Genomic DNA, 10,393 nt, shown 5'->3' with positions numbered 1-10,393 from the left:
CCAGAAGAGGGACCCGAGACTCAGGGGAAGGGCCTGGCGCAAGGTTAAAGAGGCAGTAAGGTTGGAACCACTGGTTTTCTCCTAAAATATCGACTGCTCGCTGGTGCCAGGCGCTATTCTGGGCACCGGGGTTTTGTGGTGCACAAGACAGACGAGATTCCTGGGCTCCTGGAGATCAGGCCTGCTTGGAGGAAATTTGGAAAACAAATCGTCTGCCTCCGGAGCCTGCAGGTCTGACCGCCAGCCTCCTTGACAGAGGATGGGTCTCATTGTCAAGGACACAGGGCAGGCCTCTGCCATCTCCTGTCCTTGTATCCGTATTCCTGGGCCTCTGTACCTGGTGGGACTGGCTGAGATGGGAGAGCCGGTTGGGGGAGTGGGGAAATTCCATAGAATTTTGGGGCCACTTAGCATCCTATTGCAACCAAATGCCTGCGCTCTGCTGAGTCAGCAGACGCCCAGACAGCACCGGGGAGCCGACCCTGGCGGGTGTCACTGAGAACCAGTCCAATGACCTCTCAGGGCTGCAGTCTCCTTGTCTGAAAATGGAAACAAAACACGGAGGTTAAAAAGAGACAAAAGGTGGGAAGCACTTTGGAAAGTAGAGTGCGCCTGCTGTACAGTCTTTTCACTGTGTTTGAACCCCAGAAGCCAGCCGAGAGGCCTCATCCTTTGAAGGCGTTTTGCCAGAATGTCCCCCACCAAGTAGTGGAGTGGCCCTGGCTCCCTCAGTCTCTCTGCAGACAGGTACATGTTGTGGGGAGGGGTGTAGGGAGTGTGGGGTTTTGCCCTGTCACCTGATCTCTGAGCACCCGCTTATACTGGCTTAGGCTTGGCTAGAGACCTGCTTTGGTTTCCTGTGTGCCCTGGTCCTATTCTCATTAAAACCATTTTAATTTGTAATTCAATCCCTTCTTTCTTTAAAAAAAAAAAAAAAAAAAAAAAAAAAAAAATATATATATATATATATATATATATATATATATATATATATATATATATATTATTGATTTTTTACAGAGAGGAAGGGAGACGGATAGAGAGTTAGAAACATCGATGAGAGAGAAACATCAATCAACTGCCTCTTGCACACCCCTTACTGGGGATGTGCCCGCAACCAAGATACATGCCCTTGACTGGAATTGAACCTGGGACCCTTCAGTCCACAAGCCAACACTCTATCCACTGAGCCAAACCAGTTTTAGGCTTCAAATCTGACAGTTCTCTTATGTGTAGCCAACTTTGTGGGAGATTAGAGGGACAGGATTTGCTTCATCACCAGACAACCCATGTGAAAATTAATCATGCATCTTCCTAAGTCCTTAGCCACTTTGCCATACCTCGAGGTCAGACTCTCTCTTCTTCCTAAGCCCTCAGCAGCAATCTCCGACCCCAAATTCCTGCTTGTTCCTACAGTGGAGAAGTTTAGGTGGTTCTTGCTGTGTCTTCTGTCAGCCACGGCTATCAAGGGGGCATGCGGGACCCATACCCCAGCCCAGACAGCCCCTTCCCTAAGAGGGACTAGGTGTCAGCTGATGGGAGAAGAGCTTCCTTCCCCCACTATGCTTTCACGTATCGATGGACTCCCGATTGACATGGGAAGAGACAGGAAAGAACGAGGGCTGCAGGGATGCGGCTGCAGGGGACGATGGGGAAGGCCGGAGGAAGGGGGTCCAGCGCCTCTCATCGTTCCCCACATGGCTATTTTTGGAGGTGTCTTAGCTCCCCGACCAGAAGTCATGGGATCAAACTCAAGCATTTTCCCACCCACATGGCAGGGTCCCAGTGAAGGTTGTCCTGTGATGGCATAGTTCATGGGTGCTTTTGGGGACACAGGACACATACCCTTTCCAACCTAAGCTGAAGCCACAGAAGCAAGGGGGGGCCTGGAACCTCTAAAGTCCAACTCCCAGACTTTGGGCCAGAGACAGAGACCAGAGATATAAATGGAGCTTGTGGGGAAGGAGGCGAGACTTCCAGTAATTCCAGGCTCTAGATAATTCCATGTGGGATCAGAACATCCTGGGTCTTGGGTTCTTCCTCTGTAGAATGAGCTCTGTGGTCAATGCAATACAATCACAACAATAGCCGTGTAAAGAATAATAGCTGCCATTAGTTGAGCCCTTGTTCTATGCCAGGCCCTTACATGCATTTTTCACTGAGTACAATGACCGTGTAATCATTACCCTCATTTTATAAATGGGGAAACTGAGGCTCAGGAAGTTTGTTTTGTCTAAAGTCACATCAATAGGAGATGTAGGAACCGGACTTTAAGCCACCACATGGCATTGCCTCTTAACCAATGGACCACCCAGCACAAGCATGCCATTTGCAATTTAGGATTCAAGTTCTCATGTATTATTTCATGTAAGCTTCACAAGGGTAGGCTTCAACCGGAAGCTATTTCACAACCATATCACAGACGAGGAAACCGAAGCTTAGACGGGTGATGGGGTCTCATCGCCACTGCCTCGCTGACAGGGATATTAGGGTGACGCAGAAGTAAAAGGAAGTGCCACCCTGGAGCCGAAAGATCCCCTGGGGAGGGGAGGGCAGGGGGGTATATGCCATTCCTGTCCTAAGCAAGCTTAGATGGAGAAAAATGGCACAGCCTACCCCCAAAGCCACAGGGTCCCTCTGGCACGCCTGCCGCCTCTCATTCTTCCTGGAACAAGCCAGCTTGGCACTGGGCTTGAATTTTCCCTAAGAGCTGAGCTGGTTTCGCCATCGAAGGCGCTGGGCACAGTGACAAGGGCCCTTTCCTTGGGTCTGCAGTGAGCATTTCACCAGAGTATGGGACACGGCCCCTGTTCTGCACCACACTACGGACCCGATGCAAACATCCCTGTCTCCCGCCTGCCCACCAGCCGCCCCAGATTCTGCCCCCTCCTTGGGCACTGGTGTAATTGCCAGCATCAGCATGAGGATAAATATTTAAAGGGACTCTTATTTAACTGGTAAATGCTTCCTCTCCAGGTTCCCTCCATCACTGTCTCTGGCTGGATTTTGAGAATGATATTCTCAGACCCAGAGCTGCCTGTGGTTTGCCCTTGGTCATGTGACCATTCTCCCCCTTTTCTTAGTGGGTGGCCTTAAGATAGAGGGGATGGGTCAGTCTGGCCTGGCTGTGGACATCAGGGTCAGGTCCCCCCCATGACCAGATGTTGGGGGGGGGGGTAAGACCCTGGCTGGTGGGAGAGGGAGAAGGAACCACAGAAGCAAAAGGGATTGGGCTCCCATGACAAATCACCTCTTTACTATTTCTGACACCCGCCCGGTGCCACAAAGGATCGGGGGTCATTTGTGAAAGTATACATAGTAAAATATTAAATGCAAGTGACCCAGAATCTGAAGGCAGTGTAGAATGTAGGTTAACAATGCAGGCTCACCCTAGCCGGTTTGGCTCAGTGGATAGAGCATTCTGGTCAAGGGCACATGCTTGGGTTGTGGGCTTGATCCCCAGTAGGGGAAAGGGGAGGGTTTGCAGGAGGCAGCCAATCAATGATTCTCTTTCATCAGTGATGTTTCCATCTCTCTCTCTTCCTCTCCCTTTCTGAAAACAATAAAAACAATAAAATAAAATAAAATAAAATAAAATAAAATAAAATAAAATAAAATAATAAAATAAAATAAAAAATCAATAATAAAATAAAAAATCAAAATAAATTTTATTTATCAAAATAAAAATGCAGGCTCTCCACTCTCATCATCACTGTTGGCAAGGCAGCTGGTCCGTGAGGGGCTCTGTCTGTGCTGTCTCCAGAGAGTGAGCGGGCATTGCTCTGATGTTAGCGCTGAGAGTGTTCTGGAATGCCCCAAGGCCTGGGAAACCAGGACAGTTGGTCACCTGCCTGCTGAATGACGCCATTGGTTGTGATAGCGGGATGGTCTTACTCTCATTTTAGAGGAAATAGAGGCTCGGGCACTTGGAATAACTGGCTTATGTGCCCACCCCTAATAAGTGGTTCAAGTCCATGGGCTCTGAAACCTTGGTCTCCTTTCCTCTGTGTTTTAGCCTCTGGGTCAGAGGCGTTTGATCCCATCATCAAGGTCCTCAACCAGCACAGCCAGCACTGTGCTGGGACCGGAGGGAGAGGGAGTTCATTCACTGTTCTGCGCATGCTAGGCCTGGGGATAGGAGAGGGAACAGAAGAGAAGCTCTCCTAGTTCTGCTCTCTGGGGTACCTTCTATCCTGGGGGAGAGGCAGCATTAAACAGACAGACACACAAAGGAGTCTCCATTTGTGTGCGAATCAACACAATTGTGTGTCCTATGTGAGATGAGCTGGGAGAGAGAAACTGGGGTGGTATCACAAAGGGCCTCAAAAGCTCTGCACGCAGCTTGGGCATTATTTTGAGGGGGTGACAGGCAGGTTTACTGAGAGAAATGGGTTGACCTGGGACATAGTAAGGAAGTAGAAGTGACAGGAGCTGGAATCACTTGGATAGAGGGGAAACTTGGGTAAGTAGTTGCTCCCCAAAATTCATGTCCACCAAGACCACAGAATGTGACCTTTTTTGGAAATTGGGTCTTTGCAGAAGTAATTAGATACAATTAAGCTGAGGTCCTGCTGGATTAGAGTGGCCTGTTCCAAACACTGCTGTCCTCGTAAGAAGAGAAGGCAGAGACACAGACTCAGGAAGAAGACCACGTAAAGAGTCAGGCAGAGGTTGGGCCGATGTGTCTACAAGTCAAAAGATGCAGACCACCATGGGAGGCGAGGAGAGAGGCGTGGAACACATTCTCTCCAGAGCCTCTGGAAGGACCCAACTCCATCCATACTTTGATCTCAGACTTCTGATCTCCAGACTGTAAGAGACTGACGTTTTGATCTTTAAGCTACCTAGTTTGAGGAAGTTTGTTACAGCAGCCACAGGAAACAAATACAGAAGGGGAGAGGATAAGGAAGGATTCAAGAATGACTCCCAGTGTTGTGACCAGGGTGTCCTGGGAGGCTCATGATGTGGTTTGTTGAGCTAGGGAATGTGAGAGAAGCCAGCTGGGCCATTTGTAGAGAGCAGGGCCCTGAGGACCCAGGACCCAGGACCCTGGACCCAGTACCCAGGACCCAGGACAGGTGTATTTTGATGGGAAAGTACGAGGACAAAGAAAAAAAAGGCATCCAGGCTCCATTGAATTGAGGAATCAGGACTTCAGCCCGAATCTCTGTCCTTTGCAGGGTTGTGTTCTGCTTTCAGTGACTCTGGGAGGAAGAGGGGGAAGCAGCCATGAGACACAAACTGTCTTGCAGGACTATTTCTTGGCCAGCCAGCAGCCTACCTATGGCCTTTGGTGTTCAGTTTAAACCGGTTCTTCTTGTTCCATGATTACACAATAAAGGGGGCCCCGTGGGCTCCAGGACTGAGTCCAGTTCTGAGCATGCTCTGCAATGGGGCAGGAGAAAATAGCACGGGGCAGGGTGCATCGAGGGGGAGCAATGATGGAGAAGGGGTGGCTTCAAGGACTAACTTGATCTCTTGCCATGTTTACTCTGGAAGCACCTGCAGCTGCACCCCCAACCCACCCACCAGTTCTGTAGCAAAACCAGCTATGGAACTGGTCCTTCCAGCCCCCAGCCGACGCTGCAGACCCGCTGGCACAGTTGCATGCAGAGGGCATGGAGACCCCAACATCAGCTGCCCTGCCCTCCACACAGATGAGTCTGAGCACCTCCAGCCAACAGTGCTGATGAATTTCTTTTTGCCTCCTGGGCATCATTTTCTCGTAATTATAGTGGGGAGAAGACAGGAAGCCCCATTGAGAAAGAATTCGGAGCCCCATGCTGGAGCCCCAAGCGAATCCTCCGTTGAGGACTACACTAGAGCAGCACAGTTTTTTCCAAGACATAGAGGAAAGATAAAATCTGATTTAATTCCTCGGAAATTGCCTTTTTACCCTCCTGTGTAAGCCTGCATTTAAATGCTAATATTTTTGGCCTGCTGGGACGCCACATTTATTTTCTTCCTGCGCAGTCACAAAAATCATTTATTTATGAGAATTCCAGTTCCCGCCCTCGATCCTGAATTCCTCACTTTCATTTTCATCTGCCAGCTGGATGTTTCTCTCCCCAAGACCTGGGGGGTCTGTAACCGTCTCCCTCCCCATCTTCCACCCTCTGTATACCTGCCCTGTTCCGATTCTAGGCCTGCTGCTGGCTTTGGACCCCCAAGCCCCAGACTCTCCTCAGACCAGTCCCCAATCCCTTTAATTCAACCTCCTCCCCTGGGGGGAATCACCACATCTGACTGAGCCTCCACTTCCTCTACTGTAAAATGGGTATAATAATGCCAACCCAGGAGTTTATTATAAGACCAGGATAATCTGCATACAGCCCCCAGCTGGTAACAGAGTAACACATCATGGTGATTATTTTTACAGCGATTATGACACCCCCCCTCCCAATGGAATCTGCCCTTTTCCTCTTAGTGGTTGTTCTACCCATGTTTCCCCGAAAATAAGACATCCTCCGAAAATAAGACCTAGCACATGGAAAGATAAGACATCCCCTGAAAATAAGACCTAGCACTACTTTGGGAGAAAAAATTAATATAAGACATTGTCTTATTTTCGGGGAAACAGGGTATTATGAGCTGTTCAGTGAGATGCTTCTTATCCTACTGACTAAGAAACACTGACTGGTCACTGTTTGCTCCGGAGCATCTTCATCTCTGAAATTCTCTATCTTATGAATGTGTTTGCTTGTTTATGGTCTCAGCACCCCTCCTCCACTCTACCTATAAAATGCAATTTCCACGTGGAACGAGATTTTGTCTTATTTACTGGCCTACCCCCGGTGCCTGGCACATAGTGGCATCCTAGAATTTCAGAAGGGAAGACACCTACCTAGACTGGGCTGGCAATAGGGCTCCTGACCCCCAGCTTCAGAGGTGCCCTGCTCTGCCCTGTTCGGTGTGTCGGGCTGGGACTCTGCAAGCCGCCTTCCTGCGTTGCCAGCAGGAGAGAGGGAGGCTACAGACCGGGGAGGGGCCCTGGTTCCAGGCCGCTTCTGCTTCTGCGAACCCCACCCCACAGCTCTTTCCTCTGCCCCGGCTGTAGGTCCCCTCTTGGCAGTTGGTGCCAGTTTCTGATACATATTTTTTGAACGCCCAGAATCAGCATCATGACCCCCTCTGAGAGATACCAGCATGAGCCAGCAGACACCCGCTCCTCAGAGTCTGGGTCTTAGCCTCATAGGGTCCCCCTGCAGGACTGAAGGTTCTGAGGGTCCCAGCTCTTTCCTTTGTCTCTTTCCCTTCCCCCCTCCCCTCCCACCTTCCCTTCCCCCCAAGCACTGGAGCTGCTCATGCAGTCACCACCATAAGTCCTTAGTGCCCCCTTTTAGCCTTTTGATCTTCCAATACCTGTTGGACAAGTCTTTATATGTAACTAGAGGTCCGGTGCATGAATTTGTGCACAGGTGAGGTCTGGCTGGCTTGCCCCAATCAGGGCAATGTGGCCAGGCCAGCCAGGAAAAGGGCTGCAGGTGGTTGGTGGGCTGGCCCCACCCCCTGGTCAAACTCCAGGCTGAATTCCCAGTGGAGGAGACAATTTGCATATTAGCCGTTTATTATATGGGATTCTCACTGGTAAGTGGCCATGGGCTGTGTCTTCTGGCTGCACAGCAACACTGTGACTGAACCTGGGCCTGGCCACGCCCCTCTCCACCCCGCCTCCCAGCCACAGAGGTCACTGCTTCGAGGATTCTCTCTCCACGATGCTTCAGGAGACACGGGTTTAGGATCCAAATGGACATCTGCTGTTTCTTGCACTATTAAGGCAAACTCTTTGTCTCTCACACTGCCAGTCACTTGAATTTCAAACCCTCCGAGATATGAAATAGTTTCCAATATCAAATGGTCTTGGATTCAAATTCATCCTCAGCTGTGTGGCCTTCCCTCTCTGGGCCTGTGTCCTCATCTGTGGAATGGGTAACATAACAGTACCTGCTCTTTCAGGCTTACAGTAAGGATTAGAAATGGGGCAAGTAGGTCCTTAGACCAATCCCCGGAGCCTGGAAGGCACTCACTGGCTTCTGCTGTCACTGCTATCCTCAACCTGCCGAAGGACAGCATGCCTGCCCTCTCTGAGCCTTGTACTAGGGAGGAGGGCGCACTCTCCTGGGCCCAGATGCCGCCTGGAGCCCCACCTGCCTCTCCTCCCCCCGGAACTGGCATGGCCAGCAGATTCCTGTAGCTGGTTCCAGGTGGAGAGATAACTCGGCCTTCCCAAGTCCCTATGGCTGATGCACATCTGTGTCAGCGAGGCCAATTACAGCCCTGCTAATGGTCTGATTTCCCTGGAGCCACCTGGGTATTCCAGGAGCACGTGGCCTCTCCTGATCTGCAGTCACGTGTTCCTCGGGCAGAAAACAATTCTCTCCTTTTGTGAATTTCACTCGGGCACAACTTGCCTTCCTTTGCTGAGAATGTTCTTGGCACACTCAGTGCCTTGCCCAGGTTTCTTGGGATTTTGCTGTGTGATGCTGTGGGTGCTGCTGACCCTCTCTGGGCCTGAGTTGTTTACCTAAGACTGAGTTCTAGTACTTGATGCCCTGCTGGGTTCTCAACCTTCCTAATGCTGCAACCCTTTAATACAGTTCCTCATGTTGTGATGAACCCCGACCATAAAGTGTAAATATCTGTTTTCCAATGGTCTTAGGCGACCCCTGTGAAAGGGTCATTCCACCTCCAAAGGGGTTGTGACCCACAGGGTGAGAACCGCTGCTCTAAATGGAGCAGGTACCGAGGAGACAGCTGATGTGGAGGAAGAAAAAGACCTTCCCAGGGCCTGGCTCAGCTCAGCTGAAGGTGGACTTCCTTCCTGCCATTCACATGTGGCCACAGGGCGGTGGCCCCCGGTGCCCAGGGTGCAGCCCAGGAAGGCTTTCTGAAACCCCAGGGAAAGTCCTGCCCGTGTGAGGGTGGGGTGAGATGTCCCCACCGGCCCCTGGCACTCACACCCTCTGACAGGGAACGGCAGCAGGACGTTTTATAAAGCGACGGTCGGGCTTTGTGTGTGCAGACTGCCTTGCAGTTTTGCTGCTAAGAGGGTTGTGCTGCGGTCAAATTGTGTGGATTGTGGACATATGGCATCTCTGAGGACCACTTTCCCCATCAAAAAGGGCACTGATCACACTCCTCCCCTGTCCTGATCAATCCTGATCGGAGCACACAGGCTCTCACCTGCTCCGCAGGGTGGAAGCTGATACGGAGCAGCTGACTCCAGTGGGGGCACCTGGAGCGGGAGGGAGCCGGCCAGAGGCAGGAGAAGGCCCGGCCACACACGCTGCCCACTCTGCCCGACCTGTCCGCGGTGCGCCAGGTCATGGAGAGGCTGCCTGCAAACTACCCCCCCCCCCCGGTGCCCAGCTGCGGCTGCCTACTCCCGGGGGCAGCTCCCCCAGCTCCCGGTCAGGACACAAAACAATTGATCTGTTAGATGGAGCAGGAAGGAGAAGGCAGGAGAGCCAGCCGGGAAGCTGCGGAAGGAACGGTGTGTTTTGGCGGAGCAGCCAGTCCCCTCCCTTCTGACGGGAGTATTAATTGCTCCATTGCCGCCGCCTGTAAGAGAGACAGCCAGCAGCGCCCGGGACAGCTCCCCTCCCCTCCCAGCGCCGCTCCGCTGCACGCCCCGCCTCGGTCCCCGGGAGCGCCCTGTGCCCCGGCAGCGCCGGCCCAGCCCTGGCATCCCCGGGTCCTCCCGTGGGCAGGACGTGAGTGGAGGGAAGGACGGCGGGAGGGAGCCGGCGGCGTGCCCTGCAGACTCTCTGGATGCAGGAGCCGGGCTCCCTGCAGAGGCGGCTGTGCGGTTCCAGGAGCGCCCGGGGTGCCTCCCTCTGCCAGGGCTCGCCCAGGCAGGCTGCAGGTGCCAGGGGCACACGGGGCAGAAGCCTTCCCTTCTGGGCATTGACAGCAGAGCCCACCTTCCCGCTGCCACCATGAGCGGCTGCTCCAAAAGGTGCAAGCTGGGGTTTGTGAAATTTGCCCAGACCATCCTGAAGCTCATCACCGGGACCCTCAGCAAAGGTAGGAAGCCGGGCCTGGCCCCTCCTTCTCCGTCTTGAGGGGCTCTGGCTGGTTGGGGTGTCTTGGGGTGGCCGGTGTGGCCGGTGTGGCCGTGCTGGTGTGCTTGTGTCCTGAGGAGGCTGGGAGGAACCGTTGGCTGGGGTTTGGGGTTGCTGACAGCCTGGGTGCTGGCCTGGGCAGGCGGGCGCCCGGCCAGGGAGCTCAGCTGGCTCTCATTGTCTGGAACTTTGGAAATGGGTTTGGTGGTGTGTGGCTGACTGGTTACAGCCGGGCAGAGGGAGAGAACCCTTCCCGGATCCCTGGAAGCCGCTCAGCGTGACTAGAGTTTCAAGAAGTTACCCGCAGAGTGATGTCTTGTTGATAGAGA

General features: G+C 52.5%; 1 protein-coding gene across 3 annotated transcripts in view; it reads left to right on the top strand.

The window, feature by feature from the left end:
- The first annotated feature begins 9,553 nt into the window (after positions 1 to 9,553).
- The window catches only part of KCNIP1 (potassium voltage-gated channel interacting protein 1), a 235,381-nt gene continuing 234,541 nt past the window's right edge, over positions 9,554 to 10,393 (top strand). The window contains exons 1-2 of one of the 3 annotated variants that reach the window (XM_084884021.1): positions 9,554 to 9,702; positions 9,740 to 10,026. In XM_084884021.1, the coding sequence (XP_084740147.1) occupies positions 9,939 to 10,026 (88 nt within the window). In that variant the 5' untranslated portion in view covers positions 9,554 to 9,702; positions 9,740 to 9,938. Of the gene's footprint in view, positions 9,703 to 9,739; positions 10,027 to 10,393 lie in introns of those variants that run through there. The other 2 variants (XM_084884024.1, XM_084884022.1) reach the window with 2 other exon arrangements.

The sequence above is a fragment of the Pipistrellus hanaki genome (genome assembly GCF_964339955.1).
Source record: "Pipistrellus hanaki genome assembly, chromosome: 5".
In the NCBI taxonomy this organism is placed as follows: Eukaryota; Metazoa; Chordata; class Mammalia; order Chiroptera; family Vespertilionidae; genus Pipistrellus; species Pipistrellus hanaki.
This window is presented reverse-complemented; position numbering and strand designations above follow the sequence as displayed.